Source organism: Trachypithecus francoisi, unplaced genomic scaffold (assembly GCF_009764315.1).
Source record: "Trachypithecus francoisi isolate TF-2019V2 unplaced genomic scaffold, Tfra_2.0 Lachesis_group9, whole genome shotgun sequence".
In the NCBI taxonomy this organism is placed as follows: domain Eukaryota; kingdom Metazoa; phylum Chordata; class Mammalia; order Primates; family Cercopithecidae; genus Trachypithecus; species Trachypithecus francoisi.
Genome location: NW_022681474.1, coordinates 58,754,081 through 58,777,636, shown reverse-complemented (window position 1 = coordinate 58,777,636; position 23,556 = coordinate 58,754,081). Strand labels below are relative to the sequence as shown.

General features: G+C 42.7%; 1 protein-coding gene across 1 annotated transcript in view; it reads left to right on the top strand.

Annotated features, from left to right (window-relative positions):
• The first annotated feature begins 1,885 nt into the window (after nt 1-1,885).
• ZNF25 (zinc finger protein 25) overlaps nt 1,886-23,556 on the top strand; it is a 30,406-nt gene continuing 8,735 nt past the window's right edge. The window contains 2 exon segments of the mRNA XM_033208306.1: nt 1,886-2,431; nt 7,126-7,225. Of these exon segments, the coding sequence (XP_033064197.1) occupies nt 7,211-7,225 (15 nt within the window). The 5' untranslated portion in view covers nt 1,886-2,431; nt 7,126-7,210.

Here is a 23,556-nt window from a genome sequence, read left to right as displayed (position 1 = left end):
AAAAAAAAATTAGCCAGGCATGGTAGTGGGCGCCTGTAATCCCAGCTACTCAGGAGGCTGAGGCAGAGAATTGCTTGAACCTGGGAGGCGGAGCTTGCAGTGAGCCGAGATCAAGCCACTGCATCCAAGCCTGGACGACAGAGCCAGACTCTGTCTCAAAGAAAAAAACAAACAAACAAACAAACTGAATTTTCCTTCTTTCAAAAAGGCCCCTTTCCTCCTCTCTTTTCTTACAGCATTTCCTTAAGAAAACTTGTAATTGTAAATCCCTTCTCTGTCCCTGTGAGATTTAGCAAAACTTTTAAAAAAGTAAATAAGCTTCCTGCTAGTTTAACAACCCAGGAAGGTCTTTCTTAATGGCCTTGGGTCATGTCTTTGAAATGTAAGCATCAAGGAAGATTGCACCCCACCTCCCTGCCTCTGTGGTAAACTCCTAGGCTTCTGGCTACCTGCTGTTAACTACCTGCCTGTCATAGAGACACCAGAAACTTTACTTTTCATTTGCATAACAGCAATTAACTAACACTGATGGTTACCCTAATTATCAGGTGAATTTCAGATGAATTATGCATAGCAAATGGTGTCATACAGTCGTCTTGAGGACAAGTTATCTTTTACGTTGAGAAAATGGAATGCGTTTTACCAGACCTGCTAATATAAAAAATGATAGTTCTTCTTGTCTTCATAAACTCGTTAGTGGGTTGCCTGTGACGCACATTGCAGTCTGGTTTAATGTTTATTCAATAATGTAACTGTTTTGTTCTTTTCTCCATCTGTGGAGATAATTTTCTGGGTTAGCAAGAGGCTTTACTTTAAATTATTTCCTCAATACCTCCCAACCAGAAAAGTGGTGTGTGTGTATTATGTGTGCATATTTTGTATATGTATATATATTTGTGTTTATACACATGACAATATATAATTTTTTTCTAGATGATTCTACTTGTTTTAATGTAATAAAGTTATTGACCAGGAAATACATAATTTCTTTTACCTATACAGCCAAGTCCTCTCCCTGTATCCGCGGGAGATTAGTTCCAGGACCTCCCTGGATTACTCAAATCCAGGGATGTTCAAATCTCTGGTAGGAAATAATCTGGTATTTGCATAACTCACACACCTCCTCCAGTATACTTTAAATTATGTGTAGATTAATTGTAAACCTAACACAATGTAAATACTATGTAAAGTTGTATTGTATTGTTTAGGGTATAATGACAAGGGGAAAAGTTTGTACATACTCAGTAAGATTGAATTTTTAAGTGTTTTCATTCCGAACTTAGTTGAATCCATAGATATGGACCCCCGGGATAAGGAGGGACGACTATATATATTTCTTGCTGAAATGATAGTCATGATATTCTATATTAGATTAAAACTTGTGTAAATTCATGAGAAGGATGTACACCTAACATTAAGCGCTTTTGGGAAGTGGTATACTCGTTTTCTGTTTTAGCTTATACATACTTTGTAGTTTATTACGATTCGCGTATCGTTTGCACAATTGTGAAAGCTACCATTCCTAAGAGGAAGCGGTTACAGGACATTATCCTTCTTTACTTCACGTACTCCTGCACCCACTGAGTTCAATCACTTTAACAAAACTGCCCATCAGTGATCCCTGGAGCACCTCGCGGGGGCCTTCTGTCTTCAAGCCCTGACGTAAGCAGTGCAGCGCTGCAGCCATCACTGAGCACCGCCCGCGCCCGCTACAGGAAACCCGACAGCAATCACTCAGGCCGCTGGAGGAGGGCGCGCCTCACGACGTCATCCAAGATGGAGTCGCAGCCGGGCCTTCAGGGAAGCGTAGTTCTGGAGTACGGCTCGGGGAACGTTCTGCGCATGTGCAGTGGCATCTCCTTTCTGGCATTGGCGTTTTTGTCTTACGCCCTAGGGTGGGGAGAGGACTCTGGTGCCTCCGGGTCGCTGCTGGGCCGCAAAGGGCGGGGCCTGGGCTCGGCGCAGGCCGGGAGCAGAGGCCGAGCCCCTGCAGCTGTGTCCAACCAAGGCCCTTGCGGGAGGGCAGGACGTGGGAGGCGGGGTCTAGAGCCTGGAAGCCGCTTCCAGGCCCCGGAGCGGCCTCTGCGGAGGTCCCCGTGTGGGAGCCGCCTGGCTGGGAGGTTGGCCGTCTGCGCTGGCGCCCCTTCCGGGAATGGCGTTTTCGCTATCTGCTTGAGGGGCGGCCAAAGGAGGCCTGCAGTGGCGGGGCAGTGGGCGCCCAGAGCAGCCGCATGGTATGACGTGACCGGAGCCGCCACGTCAGGCGCGTTGGCCGCTGCAGACGCGGCGCTCGAAAGCCGCAGGGACATGGGCTCCGGTCCAGCCTCTGTATGTGGTCCCAGGGCGGCTGGATGCCCGTCTGGTAAATGATGGGGTACTTTGGGTTTGAATAGGGTAGTAGATGTAAAGTATGATACAGGACTCAATAAAGGTGAGCTGCTTCTGTTACAAGACATGCTGTTTTCATTATTGGCTCATTTAATCATCGTAACCATCCTTTCGACTTAACCACCTCCATTTAAATGTGACTACTAAAGATTCAGAGATAAACTCATTTACCCACGGTATTAGCAGGTGGGATGTAACTCCTCACTTTTTTCTCTGAATTCATGCGCCTTCCCACACTAAAATCCAGTCTTGGCTTGTATAGCACAGCATTTGTCCCTTGAACACCACCAGAACGTAGCTGTGGAGTGTACTGAACCCAGTCTTACCGCATAGTGTTCTGTTTCCAGAAATGCTTGGGGGAATCTTCAGAGCCCTTGAGTCAAAAGGTTAATTATTTAAGGCCTTCCTGCATCCTTAAACCTTAGTCTCTTCTTAGAGGACTGTGAAACTTGTAAATTGAAACCACAATTTGAGCCCTCAATTTTGCATTTTACAGAAGCTGGGGATCCCATCCATCCCAGATGCTAGTTTCTGAAGAGAGGAAATGGGACAAAGAATTTTTTTTTTTATGAAAACTGCAGTTCATCAGTTCCACAATTTTATGGTGGTGATATGATAATTCCTCTCATTGGCTGATAACTGAGCTTAGGTATTTTGTAAGCACCATGCTAGCTGGAAGTGGTTTTTGCTGCTTATTTTAGTTTTTCTTTTTTTTTATTGGTACATAATGTACATATTTGTGGGGTACATGTGATATTTTGATATATGCATACAATGTGTCATGATAAAATCAGGGTAATTATAATATCCACCACCTCATTTATCATTTCTTTGTGTTGTGAATATTCCAAATCTTGTAGCTATTCCGATATACACAATAAATTATTGTTAACACTTAATCACCGTACTGAACACTAGTACTAATAAATTATTGTTAACACTTATCACCGTATTGAACACTAGGACTTATTCCTTCTACCTAACAGTATTTCTGTACCCATTAACCAACCTCTCTTCATTCCTCACTCCCTGCTTCCCCTGGCAGCCTCTGGTAACCAACATTCTACTTTCTACCTTAATGAGATCAACTATTTTAGTTCCTGCGTATGAGTGAGAACATTATATTTGTCTTTCTGTGCCTGGCTTATTTCATGTAACATAATGTCCTCCAGTTCCATCTTTGTTGCTGCAATGACAAAATTTCTTTCTTTTTATGGCTGAATAATACTCCATTGTGTATATATACCACAATTTTCATTATCTATTCATGCATTGATGGGTACTTAGGTTGATTCTATACCTTGAGTATTGTGAGTAGTGCTGCGATAAAAATGGGAGTGCAGAGATCTCTTCAATATACTGATTTCCTTTCTTTTGGATATGTACATAGCAGTGAGATTGCTGGATCATATGGTAATTCTGTTCTTAATTTTTTGAGGAACATCCATACTGTTTTCCACAGAGGCTGTACTAGTTTACATTGCCACCAAGAGTGTATGAGGGTTCTCCTTTCTCCATGTCCCCCAGCATTGTTTTTTTGTTTTTTTTTTTGCCTTTTTTATAATAGCTATTTTAAGGGGTAAAATGATATCCCATTGTGGTTTTGATTTGCATTTGTCTGATGATTAGTGATGTTGAACATTTTTATCATATACCTATTGGCCATTTGTATGTCTTCTATTGTGAAATGTCTGTTCAGATCATTTGCTCAATTTTTTTGAATCACATTTTTTGTTTTCTGGCTGTTGAGTTCCTTATATATTCTGGTTATTAATTCCTTGTCAGATGGGTAGTTTGCAAATATTTTCTCCAATTTTTAGGTGTCTTTTCACCGTGATTGCTTACTTTGCTGTGCCAAAGCTTTTTAGTTTGATGGAATCCCATTTGTCTATTTTTGTCTTTGTTGCTTGTGCTTTTGAGGTCTTACCAAAAAATTTTTGTCCAGAACGGTGTTCTGAAGCATTTCCAAATGTTTTCTTCAAGTAGTTTCAGTTTCAGGTCATACATTTAAGTCTTTAATCCACTATCATTTGATTTTTGCATATGATTAGAGACAGGGATCTAGTTTCATTCTTCTGCATATGGATATCCAGTTTTCTCAGCACCATTTATTGAAGAAACTGTCATTTCTCCAATGTATGTTCTTGGCGCCTTTGTCAAAAATGAAATTGGCTATAAATGGGTGTATTTATTTCTCAGTTCTCTTTTCCGTTGGTCTATGTGTCTCTTTTTATGCCAGTAACCTACTGTTTTGTTTACTATAGCTTTATAGTATATTTTGAAGTCTGGTAGTGCAACACCTCCAGCATTGTTCTTTTTGCACAAGATTGCTTTGGCTATTCGGGGTCTTTGGTGGTTCCATATAAATTTTAGGGTTTTTTTTCCTATTTCTGTGAAGAATGTCATTGGTATTTAGATATGGATTGCATTGAATCTGTAGACTGCTTTTAGTACTATGGACACTTTAACAATATTAATTCTGCCAGTCCATGAGCATGGGATATTTTTCCATTTTAATATAATTCATCAGTGTTTTATACTCTTTTTGAGACAAGATCTCAGTTTGGTGCAATCTTGGCTCACTGCAGCCTCTGCCTCCCAGGTTCAAGTGATTTTCCTGCCTCAGCCTCCTGAGTAACTGGAATTACAGGAGTGAGCCACCACACCTGTCTAATTTTTTTTGTATTTTTTTTTTTTTTTTTTTTTTGAGGCCGAGTCTTGCTCTGTCGCCCGGACTGGAGTGCAGTGGCCTGATCTCAGCTCACTGCAAGCTCCGCCTCCCGGGTTTATGCCATTCTCCTGCCTCAGCCTCCCGAGTGGCTGGGACTACAGGCGCCCGCCACCTCGCCCGGCTAGTTTTTTGTATTTTTTTAGTAGAGACGGGGTTTCACCGTGTTAGCCAGGATGGTCTCGATCTCCTGACCTCGTGATCCGCCTGTCTCGGCCTCCCAAAGTGCTGGGATTACAGGCTTGATTTTTTTGTATTTTTAGTGGAGACAGGGTTTTGCCATGTTGGCCAGTCTGATTTTGAACTCCTGACCTCAGGTGATCCATTCACCTCCGCCTCCCAAAGTGTTGGGATTACAGGTGTGAGCCACAGTGCCCAGCCTGTTTTATACGTTTAATTATAGTATTAAATTATATTATAATTTAATTATATATTAAAATATATATTATATTTTAATTATACTATAAAATTAAGTTAAAATTTAATTTTATTTTATACTTTTACTTTTTTGTTACATTTATTCCTAGGTATTGGAGTTTTTTTGGTAGCTATTGTAAATGAGATTGCTTTCTTGAATTCTTTTTCAGATTGTTCACTGTTGGTGTATGGAAATGCTACTGTTGTTTTTTTTTTTTTTTTTTTTTTTTTTGAGATGGGGTTTTGCTCTTGTTACCTAGGCTGGAGTGCAATGGCATGATCTTGGCTTACTACAACCTCTATCTCCTTGGTTCAAGCAATTCTCCTGCCTCAACCTCCCGAGTAGCTGGGATTACAGGCATGTGCCACCATGCCTGACTAATTTTGTACTTTTAGTAGAGACTGGTTTTCTCCTTGTTGATCAGGCTGGTCTCGAACTCCCGACCTCGGGTGATTCACCCACTTTGGCCTCCCAAAATGCTGGGATTACAGGCATGAGCCACTGTGCCTGGCCTGCTACTGATTTTTTAATGTTGATTTCGTATCCTGCAACTTTACTGAATTCATGTGTCAGTTCTACCAGTGTTATTGGTGGAGTCTTTATGTTTTTCTAAATATAGGGTCATGTCATCTGTGAACAAAGATAATTTGATTTTTCCTTTCCAATTTGGGTGCCCTATATGATTTCTGCTGCTTATGACAAGGACCTTAGGATTATGACATGTAGTTGCCTTTTGCTACATATATATGAAGCGCTTGTTTGATAATTACGATGCCTAACTGTTATTTTAGAAGCTAGATTTGTGTCACTGTCAGCAGATTAGATTCTCAAGTCAGAGTTCATCAGGGCCTAATTAAATTTTACCTTAGGCCTAGCCCAAGTTTTGAGGGGACAGTGTATTGCTGGTACTGTCTGTGTTGGTGATCCTGGGTGAAGACTTATAGAATCAGAATGGTACCTGAAGGGTTGTTCAAGATTATCTAGTTCCTACTCATTTTAAAGACAAAAGCATTGAAACTAAGACAATCACTAAGTATACTAATAGCACAGCCTAGGGTAGAACTGAGTCTTTAGGTTCATTATATCATATGTACATCAAAAGAAGGTTCTTGGAGAAGTGGTTTTTGAGAAATTGCAATTTAGGGAGAAGAAATGTCCTATTTTTGACAACTTTGAAGAGACTTTCTAACCTTGGGTTTATAATAGAAAAAAATGGTTATAATATGTAACTTAATTACCTTTTATGTGCCAATAAATATAATCTCTTCAACATCATTTATAGTGTCAGCAAAGGGCTCTATACATTGGATATATCATACATGTTATTTAATCTGTCATTATTGGATATTTAAGTTTCGATTCTTTTGTGTTATTCAGAAAATGGAAACATAATTTTCAAAACAGCCAATAGGAAAGAAATGTGTAGATTCATTCAAAAATGTCCCAGGCTCATCAAGATTAATATCAGAGTCAGAAGTGGACAGGTGGATGCTACTTCATCATGCTCCTTACTATGCTTTCTAATGGGTCAAAGATACATTTTCTCAAAGGTATATATTTTACTAAAATGTTGTATGGAAATTTCTCACAGGTGATTCCTGGGGCTGCCAGATAAGGTCCCTTATGATTTCTGCTCTGGCTTTGTAGTTTTCAGCCTTTCCCAAGAGCAGCAGAAAATGAACAAGCTCCAGGTGAGTCATTTGTTTAGCCCTTACTTTGTTTCACTGTGTGTCTGTGTGTGTGTGTTTAATGAGTTTTACGAACAAGAGCCCGTATACTAAATTAGAAACGTAGAAATAGTTAAAAATCACCTTCAGGCAAAATATCATTTGAATAAAACAGCAATTCTCAAAATGTGGTCTGTAGATCCCTGGGAGCTCCAAGACCCTCTCAAGGGGTCTATGAGGTTGAGACTCTGAGTGCTAAGATGTAGATTACCTTTTACACTGTTGATACTTGCACTGATGGCATGAAAGCAATGCTAAATAGGTTACTGCCTGTTTGGCATAAAGTAGACAATGACATTGATACAAACAAATGTGATTTTTTTTTTTTTTTGAGATGGAGTCTCGCTCTGTTGCCCAAGCTGGAGTGCAGTGGCATAATCTCGGCTCACTGCAGCCTCTGTCTCCCAGGTTCAAGTGATTCTCCTGCCTCAGCCTCCTGAGTAGCTGGGATTACAGGCACCTGCCACCATGCCCAGCTAATTTTTGTATTTTTAGTGGAGAAAGGTTTCCCCATGTTGGCTAGGCTGGTTTCAAATTCCTGACCTCAAATGATTCTCCCACCTCAGCCTCCCAAAATGCTGGGATTACAGGCGTGAGCTACCGTGCGAGGCCACAAATGTGATTTTAAAAGTATATTTTAGCTGGATGCGGTGGCTCACGCCTGTAATCCCAGCACTTTGGGAGGCCGATGCGGGCAGATCACAAGGTCAGGAGATCGAGACCACCCTGGCTAACACAGTGAAATCCTGTCTCTACTAAAAATACAAAAAATTAGCCGGGCATGGTGGCAGGCGCCTGTAGTCCCAGCTAATCAGGAGACTGAGGCAGCAGAATGGTGTGAACCCGAGAGGCGGAGGTTGCAGTGAGCCGAGATCGCACCACTGCACTCCAGCCTGGACGACAGAGCCAGACTTTGTCTCAAAAAAATAAAATACATATATATAATATGTATATATTTTATAACAATGTGTCAACATTTGAGTAATATTTCTGAGGTATGTATTCAGAGACAAACTCAAGCAATTTAGGAGGACAAAGGGATACAGAGAAATGAGGAATGAGTTATAGGTTGATTAGGACAATACTACCCTAAAATGTAATATTTGAGGAAAGTTTGGAATTAAATGAGACAGCACCAAGTAGAAATCTGAGGGAGCAGCATTGTGGGTAGGAAAAACAGCAATACAGACACCCCAAAGCATGTTCCAGAAACAGTACGTAGGATATTGAAGCTAGAGAGATATGACTTAGGGAAAGAATGTTAAGAGGTAACATCAAAAAGGTAGAGGAAGCTAGAATATGTACGGCCCTTGTAGGCTGTAGAAAACAATGAATTTCGTTTTTTTGTTTTTTTGTGGTTTTTTTGCTCATTTAAAAATCACCTTTTATATAATCAAAGGAATGTACATAAAGAAACCTGACCTTAGGGGGGAAAGAATTTAGCTATTCAATAATAAGGATGGTATAAGCTATAGATTTTATATAAATGTCTTTTATCAGGTGAAGGAAGTTCCCTTGTTTTCCTAGTTTGTTTAGAGTTTTTGTCATGAATGCATCTTGAATTTTGTCAAATGTTCTTCTGCTTTTTTTAAGATAATCATGTTGTTTTCTTTTTTAGTTTGTTAGTGTAGTGAACAACATTGATTGATGTTCAAATGTGGAATCAAACTTGCATTGCCAGGATAAGTTGGTCATAACATGTATATTTTTATATATTGCTGAATTAGATTTCCTAACATTTTGTTGAGGATTTTTGCATCTATCACCATTAAGAATATTGATCAGTGATCAGTATACTAGTAAATGTTTAATAATCAGATTTTAGGGGTTGGGAAAGAAATCTGGTTTATACTGTTTGCCAGTTTCTGTGGCGTAAATACTCCCACCATACCAAATTTCAAGCTACAACATGCCAGCCAGTTCCTGCAAACTAGCTCTTCTGAGCTGATACAAACTGGTGCCAGCAACCCCTGTAGTTGTCATTTCTGGTAATGTTATTGTTAGATTTGGGTCTCAGGGTCATGTGAGCCTTAGAAAATGAGTTGAGAATGGTTATTTTTTCTTGGTTTTATGGAAGAAATTACATATAATTGGTATTTGTCTGGACGGAGGGAGGGAGGGAACAAAAGAACAAAGGGACTAAAATGGCGCATTTCCGGGTTCTTCATTGTCAACTTTCCCGCGCCGGGGAAAGACACAGGTCGACTGCGCAGCACAGTCTGACGTCTGAGGAAGAAAATCGAAACCTACCTAGCCGCGTCTACTGCCCCGTCCCCGACCTGCCTATGTCCCGCCCCTGACCCGCCTATGTCCCGCCCACTGCCCTCCCACTCCCGGGCCCAGGACATAAAAGCTGCTCCGGCGGGTGGGCGGCGTGAACTTCCTTGGCTCCTGGTCGTGTGCGGACCTGGGAACCTCGCCCAAGAAGCCTGAGCGACTTCGTCGGCCTCCACCGCCGGAGACCGGTGAACCTCGCCCCTCCTTCACATTGGTAGGTTAATAAAGTTTTCTTTTACCCTGCTTACTTGCCTATTCTCTGGCACTTACTCTGGTGGTCGTCTGGAGCAAATCAGTATTGTTTCTGCTTTATTATTTGATTGAATTCACCAATGAAACCATTTAGGCCTGAAGTTGTCATTGTTCAAAGGTTTTGTTTACTTGTTTTAATTGAAGTGAAATTCACATACTATTCATCATTTAAAATTATACAGTTGTGAGGTATTAATATTTAGTACATTCACAGTGTTTTGTAACACCACCTCTACCTACTTTCAAAATATTTTCACCATCCCAAAAGAAAACCCCATACCCGTTAAGCAGTCATTCCCTGTTCTCTCTCCCTCTTTCCCTTGGCAACCACTAATGTTTTCTGTCTCTATAGATCTATCTATTCTAAATATTTCATGTAAGTGAGATCATACATTATGTGACCTTTTGTGTCTGCCTTCTTTCACTTAGAGTGTTTTCCAGGTTCATCCACCTTGAAGCATGTATCAGTACATCATTCCTTTTTATGGCTAAAATGCCATTGTGTATATACTCCACAATTTGTTTATCCATTCATCCATTGACGGACATTTGGGTGGTTTCCACTTTTTGGTTATTATGAATAGTGCTGTTAGGCAAATTCATATCTAAGTACTTGACACCTGTTTTCAATCCTTTTGGGTATATACCTAAAAAATGGAGTTGCTGGAATGTACGACAATTCTATGTTTAACTTTTTGAGGAACTGCCAAACTTCCACAGCAACTGCACCATTTTACATTCCCATTAGCAATGTACAAAGGTTTCAGTTTCTCCATGTACCCCCAAAACCTGTTCTCCATTTTTTAAATTATGCCTATTATAATTAGGGTGGGGGGGTGAAGTGTTATCATTGTGGTTTTGCATTGCATTTCTTTAGAGATGAATGATGTTGAACATCATCTTGTGTGCTTTTTTTTTCAATTATTTTTCTAGTGTGCTTTTTAGCCATTTGTATATACTGTCATCATTTGGTATATGCAGGTGATTGGTTCCAGGACCCCTGCATGTACTAAAATCCACACATACTCAAGTCCTGCAGTCAGCCCTTCAGAACCCATGTGTGCAAAAAATTGGCCCTCCATATGTGTGGGTTTCCAATCTTGCAAATACTACATTTTCAATCTATGTTTGGTTGAAAATAATCTGCATCCAAGCCTGTGTTGTTCAAGGGTGAGTTGTGTTATTTGGAGAAATGTACACTCAAGTTCTTTGCCCATTTCCTAACTGGGCCGTTTATCTTTTTGTTGTTAAATTATAAGAACATTTTATGGCCAGGCCCAGTGGCTCATGCCTATAATCTCAGCATGTTGGGAGGTCACGGTGGGCGGATCACTCGACATCAGGAGTTCAGACCAGCCTGGTCAACATGGTGAAACCCTGTCTCTACTAAAAATACAAACATTAGCTGGGCTTGGTGGTGCATGCCTGTAGTCCCAGCTACTTGGGAGGCTGAGGCAGGAGAATAACTTGAACCTGGGAGGTGCAGGTTGCAGTGAGTCGAGATCGCACCACTGCACTCCAGCCTGGGTGACAGAGCAAGACTCTTTTTTTAAAAAAAAAAAAAATCAGTCAGGTGTAGTGGCTTACACCTGTAATCCCAACACTTTGGGAGGCCGAGGCAGGTGGCTCATGAGGTCAGGAGTTTGAGACCAGCCTGGCCAACATGGTGAAACCCCGTGTCTATTAAAAATACAAAAATTAGTTAGGCATGGTGGCGCATGCCTGTAGTGCCAGCTACTTGGAAGGCTGAAGCAGAATTGCTTGAATCTGGGAGGCGGAGGTTGTGGTGAGCTGAGATGGCGCTGCTGCACTGCAGCCTGGGCAACAGAGGGAGACTCTGTCTCAGATGATTTGCAAATATTTTCCACATTGTGGGTTGTCTTTTCTCTATTGTGACAGTGTTCTATAATGCACAAACATTTCAAATTATGATGAAGTACAATTTATTTTTCTTTTGTTTGTGCTTTTGGTGTCATATGGAAGAATCTCTTGCCAAATTCAAGGTAGGCTGTGTTTTCTTCTAAGAGTTCTCCATATTTAACTCATATATTTAGGTCATTGATCTGTTTTGAATGATTTTTGCATATGATATGAGGTAGAGGTCCCATTTAACTCAAGCATGTGGGTATTGAGTTTTCCCACTATTATTTGGTGAAGAGACTATTCTTTTCCCACTGAATGGTCTTGACAGCCTCGTTGAAAATGAGTTGGGGCTGGATGTGGTGGCCCATGCCTGTAATCCTAACACTTTAGGTGACCAAGGTGGGCAGATCTCTTGAGCCCAGGAATTTGAAACCATCCTGGGCAACATGACAAGACTCTGTCTCTACAAAATACAAAAATTAGCCAGGTGGGTGGTGTGCACTTTTAGTCCCAGATACTTGGGAGGCTGAGGCAGGGGAATCACCTGAACCTGGGGAGGTCCAGGCTGCAGTAAGCCATGATTGCACCATTGCACTCGAGCCAGTGAGACCCTGTCTTAGAAAAATTAAACAAAAAAAAAAGATGAAGAAAATCATGTGATCATAGATATATGCGTTTATTTCTGGACTCAGTTCTATCCCATTAGACTGTATGTCTATCCTTATGCCAGTACCTCACTGTTTTGATAACTAGCTTTTCAGTAAGTTTTGAAATTTTGAATTGAATCCTCTGACTTTATTCTTCTTTCCCAATGTTGTTTTGGTTATTGAGGACCCCTCACAATTTCATATGAATTGCAGGATATTTGAACCTGTAGATTTCTTTGGCTAGTATTGTCATTTGAACCATGTTAAGTCTCCCAGTCCATGAAAACAGGATGCCGTCTCATTTATTTAGGTCTTATCTTAGTATAGCCAGCCAGCTCTCTTTTGGTTACTACTATTTTTGTGAGATGCCTTTTTCCATCCTTTCTTTTCAGCCTACTTGTGTCTTTGGATCTAAATTTAATTTTAGAAGGCATATATTTGAATCATGTTTTTGATATCCATTCAGTCAATCTCTGCCTTTAACTGGCGAGTCTAATCTATTTAAAATGATGTTTGATAAAGACTTCTGCAACTTGGCATTTTTCTTCAACATACTTTATATCTTTTCCTTTAATTCCTCCGTGATATGGTTAGGCTCTGTGTCCCCACCCAAATCTCATGTCAAATTATAACCCTCAATGGTGCAGGAGGGGCCTGGTGGGAGGTGATTGGATCATGGGGGCAGACTTCTCCCTTGCCGTTCTTGTGATAGTGAGTGAGTTCTAACAAGATCTGGTTAAAAGTGTGTAGCACTTCCGCCTTTGCCCTCTCTTTCCTGCTCTGCCATGTGAAGATGTGCCAACTTCTCCTTCACCTTCTGCTATGATTTTAAGCTTCCTGAGGCCTCCACTGCCATGCTTCCTGAATAGCCTGTGGACCCATGGGCCAATTACCTCTTTTCTTTGTAAATTACCCAGTTTCAGGTAGTTGTTTTTGTTTTCTTTTTTTAAATTGAGATGGAGTCCTGCTCTGTCATCCAGGCTGGAATGCAGTGGTGCAATCTCAGCTCACTGCAACCTCCGCCTCCTGGGTTCAAGAGATTCTCCTGACTCAGCCTTCCAAGTAGCTGGGATTACAGGTGCATGCCACCATGCCTGGCTAATTTTTGTATTTTTAGTAGAGACGAGGTTTCGCCATGTTGGCCATGTTGAACTTGATTTGTTTTTCTAAGACCACCATAGCGGACACAAAAGAACCAGAGAGCAGGCAAGGGTAGGAGCAAAACTGCAAATTTATTTTTGGTCACCTAGCTTCAGAGAAGGAGGTGGATAGGGAAAGGTCTGTTGGCCTCCAGCAAAGGAGGCCAAGAGAGTTGCTCGGGGAGCTCTCGGACGGAGTTCCTGCAGTCCCGACAAGAGTGGGGAGCTGGGAAGTCCGCCACGGGGCGTCTGCCGGGAGCGGCTTTTCTAGGAGTTGGAGGGCAGTAGGCGGGACATGGGCGTGTCAGGGGGCATTCCGTAGGTGTGACCAGGTAAATCTTGGTCTCTTCGGATTGACGTCACCTGGTGCATGCCCGGTTGGTCTGCACCTTCCTGGGTGCCGGCTGCATTTTCGCATGCGTGGGAAAAGTTGGTGATGAAGAACCTGGAAGTGCGCCATCTTGCCTCCATTCGTCCAAACAGTCCAACCTTTTATTGATAATAGTGATAAAGGGGCGCCGTGGTCTGTCTGGCTACTTCGTGCTGTTAAGGGGCATCGTTAAGGTCGGGGCCCATGGTTGGCATTTGGACGTACGGATGAAGAATAAAATAAGGCACAGTATTAGTATAGGAATGAAGAATGGAAGCATTTGTTGGAATATGGGCAAAACCCAGAAGGATGGTCCTGGCAAGGTTGGGGAGTATGAGATAGTTAAGAAAATTTAGTAAGTTTGAGGCGAGTGGGGAAAAGCCAAACTGATTTCCACTGATTGCTTTCGGTAGGGGCCCTTTTTAGTTGGGAATGAGGAACGAGTGCGCAAAGTAGTTGTTGGCCAGGCAGCAATTAAGGAGTGGAGCTTTTTCGTGGAGTGGATGGCTTTCCGCTTACTCCTACTACAGAGATATTGGATGGAAGGCTAGGTCCAGAGAAGGACGGCAAAACAGAATAGGTAGCCTCGCTGTCGATTAAAAAATTAATTGTCTTACCCGCTACCAGGAGAGTTACCTGTGGCTCGGCGAGGGTGATGGGGGTCCCCGAGTCTCGGCACCTTCAGTTGTCATCGTCCAGATGTAGGAGCTGGAAGGAGCTCCCAGAAAGGGGGTCACGTGGAGGCATGGCACCTGTTCTCAGGGTGGGGCAATCAGACTTCCAGTGTCCTCCCTGCTGGCAAGCAGGGCAGGGTGTTGCTGGTGGACGAGGGTTAGGACATTCACTGGCCCAATGTCCTGATGCCTGCACTTATAGCAAGGCTGCATTGGGGCTCGGGGACCTTGCGGACACCTGTTGGCATAGTGTCCTGCCTTGCTGCACTTATAGCAGGCTCCTTTTGTAGCCTTGGAGTCTGCAGGGTGTGTGCTCTCTGGCCTGGGGTTACGACTGGGCTGTAAAGCCGCTGTTAGGAGCTGTAACTTCTGTTTGAGGTGAGCCTGCCGTCTCCTCACTGGAGTTATAGACCTTAAAGGCTAATTTAACTAGGTCTTGTATTGGTGTCTGAGGACCATCCTCTACTTTTTGAAGTTTTTTACGAATGTCAGGAGCTGATTGAGAAATGAAATAAGATGCCAAAATGGTGGCCCCTGTGGGGGAGGCCGGATCTAACCAGGTATACTGGGTTAGAACCTCAGTCAGTTTAGGGTAGAGGTTAGGATAACCTGGAGGTCATGCCAAGTTAAGTCATAGGCCTGACAAAGGTATCTAAATTCCTTTATGTATATGGTAGGATTAGTTGAGAAATCACCTAAACGCTTCTCAATTTTGGAAAGATCGGCCAGTGAAAAAGGGACATGTACTCTGACTACCCCCTCCGCCCCAGCTACCTCTCGCAAAGGTGCTAACACTGTAGGAGGGTGTGGGGCAGGAGTGAGGGTGTCAGCAGGGCACTTAGAGCGGGTGTGTGCAGAGATAGGGGACCCTAGGTGGCCGGCTGAGGATGTGGAAGGGGACACGGGTGCGAGCAGGCTACTAGTCAATGAGGAGCAAGGAGGAGGAGTCTGGGCAGGAAGGGAGGGGGTGGAGAGAGCGGGGAGAGAAGGAGGAGTATAGGGCAGGTCGGGATGAGAGCATAAGGCCCAAAAGCCTTGTATGTAATTAATTTCGGACCACTTGCCTAGCCACTGGCAGAAATTGCTGAGGTCGATCATGCCACAGTGGAAAGGAAAATTAACCACTTCCTCCTAAGGTCTTGTTCGAGCTGTAAGGTTATTTAAATTGGCTAGGAGGCACCCTAAGGGGGTGCTCTTTGGAAATTTGGACTGGGGGTTTCCCGTTTGTTTCCTCTTTACTTACACAATGGACACAATGGAAATGGAAGTGGATCTCTGCCTGGCTTCAAAGTGTCCTTTGGAACCAGCAGAGACAGACTGGAGGCTCTTGGAGCCAAGGTGGAGATTACCTTCAGGCAGACGTCTCCATCCTGAACGGGTCTCCCGAGCCACTTGGTGGCTCAAAAGTGGGCCTCGGACCTGCGCAGGATTTTTGGCCAAGGGAGGTAAAGAGGTGACAAGGGCACTTACCCTAGTGAGGCCGTGAGAGTGAGGGAAGCGGGTCTCAGGTCCTGGTCCGTCCGCGGCGTGGAAGCAGGAGGAGGTTCCTCAATCCTTAGAGGCCTGAGGAGGGGTCTCCTCCCGGGTTTCGGCACCAACTGATTTGTTTTTCTAAGACCACCAGAGCAGGCACAAAAGAACCAGCGAGCAGGCAAGGGTAGGAGCAAAACTGCAAATTTATTTTTGGTCACCTAGCTTCAGAGAAGGAGGTGGGTAGGGAGAGGTCTGTCAGCCTCCGGCAAAGGAGGCCAAGAGAGTCGCCTGGTGAGCTCTCGACGGAGTTGCTGCAGTCCCAACAAGAGTGAGGGGCTGGGAAGTCCGCCGCGGGGCGTCTGCCGGGAGCGGCTTTTCTAGGAGTTGGAGTGCAATAGGCGGGACACGGGCGTGTCGGGGGGCGTTCCGTATATGCGACCAGGTAAATCTTGGTCTCTTCGGATTGACGTCACCTGACGCATGCCCGGTTGGTCTGCACCTTCCCGGGCACCGGCTGCATTTTCACACGCGCGGGAAAAGTTGGTGATGAAGAACCTGGAAGTGCACCATCTTGCCTCTGTTCGTCCAAACAGAACTCCTAACCTCAAGTGATGTGCTCTCCTCAGCCTCCCAAAGTGCTAGGATTACAGAAGTGAGCCACTGTGCACAGCCTCAGGTAGTTCTTTATAGCAATGTGATAACACACTAATACCCTCCAATACTGCCTTCTTTTTAAATTTTTTTCTAATGTACCATTTTGCTTTCCTCCTCATTCCCTTTTGTGAATATTTTAAGGTGTTTTTAGTGGTTACTCTTAGCATTACAATTTTTTCTAATTTTTAACAATCTAGTTTGAATTGATACCAACTTAGCTTCAGTACTGTATAAAAATTGCTGATATATAGCTCTGTTTCTCCCCCTTTTATGTTGTTATTGTCACAGATTATATTTTTGTATGTTGTATGACCATTAACATGCATTTATAATTACTATTTGATACATTTGTCTTTTTAAATCCTATAGGAAACAAAAAGAGATAAAATTTAAAACATACCACAATACCAGCTTTTATATGTACCTATATAGTTACCTTTACCTGTGTTCTTTATAGCTTCATCTGGCCCTGAATTACTGTCCAGTGTCCTTTCATTTCAGACTGAAGGACTTCTTGTAGCATTTCTTATAAGGCAGGTCTACTAGAAACAGAGTCCTTTAGCTTTTGTTTATCTTGGAATACCTTAATTTAATCTGCATTATTGATGGATAGTCTTGATGGAAAAGAATTATTGAAATAGAATTCTTTTCTTTCAGCACTTTAATATGTCATCACACTGCCTTTTGGCTTTCATAGTTTCTGTTAAGAAATCTGCTTTAATCTTAATGGATTAATGGATTAATCTTAATGGCTGGAGTTGACTGCTTTCAGCTTTTCCATACTGAGGTTGTAAGTGGCTAGTGGCTCTAGCATTCCAAAGTATGGAGGCCAGTGGCCCCCTTCCCACAGCTCCATTAGTCAGTACCCCAACCACACATTTCCCTCAACATTGCCCTAGTAGTTTCTCTGCGGGGGCTCCATCTCTGTGGCAGACTTTTGCCTGGACACCCAGGCTTTCCAGTACATCCTCTGAAATCTAGGGGGAAGCTGCCAAGCCTCCTTCATGCTTGCATTCTGAGCATCTGCAGACTTAACACTAGATGGAAACCATGAGGGATTACAGATTGTGCCCTCCTGAGCTGGGGCTAAAGCTGTACCTGGGCCCCCTTGAGCTGAAGCTGGAGCCAGAGCAGCTGAGATGTGGGGAGCAGTGTCACAAGGCTGCACAGGGCTGCATTGCCCTAGGCCTGGCCCCTGAAACCATTCATTCGTCCTAGGCCTCTGGGCCTGTGATGGAAGGCACAGTCCTGAAGATCTCTGAAATGCCTTTAAGGCATTTTCCCCATTGTGTTGGATTGTTACTTGGCTCTGTTTGAGTCATGCTAATTTCTCTAGCAAGTGGTTGCTCCACAGCCTGCTTGGGCTTGGATTCTTTCTGTACCACAGGACCAGGCTGCAAACTTTCCAGACTTTAGGCTTTGATTCTCTTTTAAATATTGGTTCCAACTTTAAGTAATTTCTTTGCTCCTGTATTTGATCATAGGCTGTTAGGAGCAGTCAGGTCACATCTTGAATGTTTTGCTGCTTAGAAATTTCTTCTGCCAGATACCCTAGGTCATCATTCTTAAGTTCAGTCTTCCACAGATCCCTGGGACATGCAGCCAAGCTTGTGCTAGGATAAAACATGGGTGACCTATACTCCAGTTTCCAATAAATTCCTCATTTTCTTCTGAGACCTCATCAGGTTAGCCTTCACTGTCCATATCACTATCAGCATTTTGGTCACAACCGTTTAACCAGTCTCTTAGAAGTTTCAAACTTTCCCTCATCTTAGTGTCTTCTTCTGAGCCCTCCAAATTCTTCCAACCTCTGCTTGTTACTCAGTTCCTAAGCTGCTTGTGCATCTTCAGGTATCTTTATAGCAATGCTCTACTCCTCAGTACCAATTTTGTGTTAGTTGTTTTTTTGCATTGCTACAAATAAATACCTGAGGCTGTGTCATTTATAAAGAAAAGAGGTTTAATTGGCTCATGGTTATGCAGGCTGTACAGGAAGCATAGCACTGGCATCTGCTCAGCTTCTGGTGAGGCCTCAGGGAGCTTTTACTCATGGCAGAAAGTGAAGCAGGAGCCAGTACATCACATAGTGACAGTGGGAGCAAGAGAGAGAGATAAGGGGTAGGTCCTAGACTCTTTATTTATTTGTTTATTTATTTATTTTTTTGAGGTGAGTCTCGCTCTGATACCCAGGCTGGAGTGCAGTGGCATGATCTTGGATCACAGCAACCTCTGCCTCCCAGGTTCAAGTGATTCTCCTCCCTCAGCTTCCCAAGTAGTAGGGACTACAGGCATGGACCACCACACCCTCCTAATTTTTGTATTTTCAGTAGAGACAGGGTTTCGCCATGTTGGCCAGGCTGGTCTCAAACTCCTGACCTCAGGTTATCCACCCACCTCGGCCTCCCAAAGTGCTGGGATTACAAGCGTGAGCCACCACGCCTGGTGCCAGACTCTTTTAAATAACCAGATCTCATGTGAACCGAGTGAGAACTCACTCATCATCAAGAGAATGGTGCTAAACCATCCATAAGAGATACACCCCTGCGACCCAAATGCCTCCCACCAGTCCCCAACTCCCACACTGTGGATTATATTTCAACATGAAATTTAGAGGGGACACACATGCAAACTATATCAGTAGGCCAGTAAGAAAAACGTGCCACACACTTTCTCCCCAAAATTTAGCAACCTCTTTCTTTATTAAGTACTCCACTGAGGCTTAGTGCAGTGGCTCATGCCTATAATCCCAGCACTTTGGGAGGTTGAGGTGGGTGAATCACCTGAGGTCAGGAGTTCTAGACCAGCCTGGCCAACATGGTGAAACCCTGTCTCTACTAAACATATGAAAATTAACTGGGCGTGGTGATGGGTGCCTGTAATTCCAGCTACTTGGGAGGCTGAGGTGGAAGAACTGCTTGAACCCAAGAGGAAGAGGTTGTAGTTGCAGTGACCTGAGATCACGGAGTTGCACTCCAGCCTGGGTGACAGAGTGAGACTCTGTCTCAGAAAAAAAAAAAAAAGAAAAGAAAAGAAAAAGAAAGTACTCCACTGGTTGATGGTTTAAAAAAAAAAAGATTCTAGAGTTCCAAAAAGTTGATTCTATCAGTTTTTGTCAGCTTTAATGATTGCCTTAGTGGAGGGACCAATTCTTAGAGCTCCCAAAGTTACCATTTCTCGTGAAGTCACTCATGTTGAAAGGTTTTTAACTACAGATTCGGTTCATTTAATATAATTGATACTAGGATTATTTATCTTAGGTATTTCTTCCTGAGTGAGTTTTGGTAGTTATCTTCTTTCAAGGAATTAATCCATGTAATCTAAGTTGTCAAATTTATGCACATAGACTGGTTCTTAGTATTCTCTTATTATCCTTTTACTGTTTGTAGGGCCTATAGTAACTATTTGCCTTTTCATTTCTGATATTGTTAACATGTATTTTTTATCTTGGTCATTCTGGATACAGGTTTATCAGCTTTGTTAGTTTTTTTCAGAGAACTAACTTCAAATGTTATTTTCCAATAATATTAAACAAAATGCTCACCTATTATTTTCAAGGATTTGATGACATTGCAGATAAGTTTCTGTTACTGATTTCTAGTTTAAGTCTACTGTGTTCAGAGAATATATTTGGTAGATTTCAATTCTTTTAGTTTAAGATATTTTTCTGGTCCAGAAAATGGTCTTTCAGTGAATATTTCATGAAAAGATGTGAGCACTTTGTTAAAATATTTATAAGTATTTTGAAGGAGAGTTTAGTATACAAAATAGTCTTTTCCTTTTCCCTTCTTCTGTAAGCAGTCTGTTTTAAATTTTATAGTTTCCTGTTATGGCTATATGAGAAATAAGTTCTTATATAACCGTTAGCTTTTTTTTTTTTTTTTTTTTGAGACAGAGTCTCGCTCTCTCACCCAGGCTGGAGTGCAATGGCGCAGTCTTGGCTCACTGCAACCTGTGCCTCCTGGGTTAAAGCAAGTCTCTGCCTCAGCCTCCCGAGTAGCTGGGATTACAGGCACCCGCCACCATACCCAGCTAATTTTTTGTATTTTTAGTAGAGATGGGTTTCACCATCTTGGTCAGGCTGGTCTTGAACTCCTGACCTCATGATTGACCTGCCTCAGCCTCCCAAAGTGCTGGGATTACAGGCATGAGCCATTGCCCCTGGCCATCTGTTAGCTTTTTTTTTTTGAGATGGAGTTTCAATCTTTGTTGCCCAGGCTGGAGTGCAATGCCACGATCTCGGCTCGCCAGAACCTCCGTGTCCTGGGTTCAAGCAATTCTCCTGCCTCAGCCTCATGAGTAGCTGGGATTACTGGCAAGAGCCACCACGCCTGGCTAATTTTGTATATTTAATAGAGACGGGGTTTTTCCATGTTGGTCAGGCTGGTCTCGAACTCCCAACCTCAGGTGATCTGCCCGCCTCGGCCTCCGAAAGTGCTGGGATTACAGGCATGAGCCACTGCAACCAGCCCTATTAGCTTTTATATCTGATTTGCCATGTGGTTTTTTTTGTAGTTTCTATTAAGTATATTCTAGAATGCCTTGCAAAATTAGTGCTTCATTTGTATGCTTTTAACATCTTTGTATTTATGAAAACATCTTTTTTTATTATCCTTGAATGAAAAATTTGGCAGGGCATGGAATTCTAGGTTCAAAACCTTTATCCTTTGTGGGTGTTTTTTCTTTAACATTGGGTTCTACATATGAAAAGTCATATGTCAGTTTTGTCCTTATTCTCTTAGGTAATCTCTTAATTGCTGAAATAGAATTGCTGTCATCAAAGAAACTAGTACTTGTATGTTTTCACAGAAGTAGAAGTGTTGCTTTAAATAAATACAGATGTATTTCAACAGAATAAAATGTCTATGTGTGTATATCACACAATTTTGTGTTTCTCTTTTTGTCTGTATTGTGCCCATATTTAGGCACCCTGGTGAAGTAATCATGTTGCCCAATTGACCCTGGTACCATTATGTGGTGGGGTCTCTTCATCAGCTCTTGCTTTATACTGGATGCTCTTCGGTTTTTGTTGTTGTTTTATAAGTGGGGAGTCTTTAATAATTTTCCTATCAGTCATTCTTCTGTCCTTGCCAAACCCCAGCCCTTTGACTCTGAGCACAGAAGTTTACATGAGCTCTTTGTTAGGATGTTTGTCCAAGAGCTGGATTCTCTTCTCTGGTCTTAGGAATTCTAGATATTTCCAAAATTGCTCAAAAGGCCTGCTTACTTATTACAGCTTTCACTCCTTTGCTGTGCTGGTGTGTGGTTATGCTAATTTGGACTCTTTACATTTGGATTTTGAACTGCTACTGTCCCTTATTTGTAAGTCTCCCTTTCTTTGGTTTCCTAGATACTGTTCCTGGTCTCTTATGTTTAGAGAAGTTCTCTCAGGCTCCATAGTCTGGGCCTAGTCTCCTGCAATTATCTCAGATACTGCTGTTCCCACAGCTGCTGCTGCTGCTTTTTTTTTTTTTTTTTTTTTTGAGACAGAGTCTCACTCGGTCATCCAGGCAGGAGTGCAGTGATTTGATCTTGGCTAACTACAAGCTCTGCCTCCCAGGTTCACGCCATTCTGCTGCCTTAGCCTCCTGAGTAGCTGGGACTACAGGCGCCCACCACCATGCCCGGCTAATTTTTTTTTTTTTTAGTAGAGACGGGGTTTCACCGTGTTAGCCAGGGTGGTCTCGATCTCCTGACCTCGTGATCCATCCACTTTGGCCTCCCAAAGTGCTGGGATTACAGGCGTGAGCCAGCATGCCCAGTCCGCACAGCTTCTTTTTTGGACTCTTCTAGAACTCTATTTTTTAATATATTTGAAAATTATGTTTGTGGAAACTTACTCCTATGTGTTTCTACCAAAATGGACAATTCCAGCTTTATGTTCAACCACAGTCACTTTAAGCACAGAATAAACGAAATTCAACTCATTAACTCCTGCCCAGCTTATCCTTTTCCTTGTATTCCTGTTTCATTTACAGACTTCCTTGTTGCCACACAATAATATTAGATTATAAAAAATTAGCCGGGCGTGGTGGCAGGTGCCTGTGGTCCCAGCTACTCGGGAGGCTGAGGCAGGAGAGTGGTGTGAACCTGGGAGGTAGAGCTTGCAGTGAGCTGAGATCCCGCCACTGCACTCCAGCCTGGGCAACAGAGCGAGACTCCATGTCAAAACAAACAAAAAACCGAACCGGCTGGGCATGGTGGCTCAGGCCAGTAATCCTAGCACTTTGGGAGGCCAAGGCGGGCAGATTATCTGAGGTCAGGAGTTCGAGACCAGCCTGGCCAACATGCCGAAACCCCGTCTCTACTAAAAATACAAAAATTAGCAGGGTGTGGTGGCAGGCACCTGTAATCCCAGGTACTTGGGAGGCTGATGTAGGAGAATCGTTTGAACCTGGGAGGCGGAGGTTGCAGTGAGCCAAGATTGCGCCATCCAGCCTGGGAGACAGAGCCAGACTCCATCTCAAAAGAAAAAAGAAAAAAAAAAAAAACAAGAATTTATATCCAGCCAAGATGTTCTGCAAGTAAAAATACTGCCTTTCAGATTTCATGGAGTATAAATAAAGCAGTGATTAGAGGAAATTTCATAGCCTTAAACAGTTCTACCAATAAAAGTGAAGGAATGAAAATAATTGGCACTATGACTGTACTCACAAGCAAGGCATACAGACACTATGGGTGCTGCCCTCCCCCTTTCTCCCAGTGATTGTTAACTAATGTCCAATTAATCACAAAGTCACGTTATACTTCTTTCCCCCACTGCTGTTGCTTTTATATAAATGTTTTTCTGATTTTTCTAATGTGCCATTTGCCACTTTTACATTAAAGTTTTCTCCTAAGCCACTCATTTACCCCAATAACTCCAGTGCTTACTTGACATGTCTCTTCAGTGGCTCCTAGTGTCTGTATTTTCATCTACACAGTGAATGGTGAGCATCCCAGAGATATA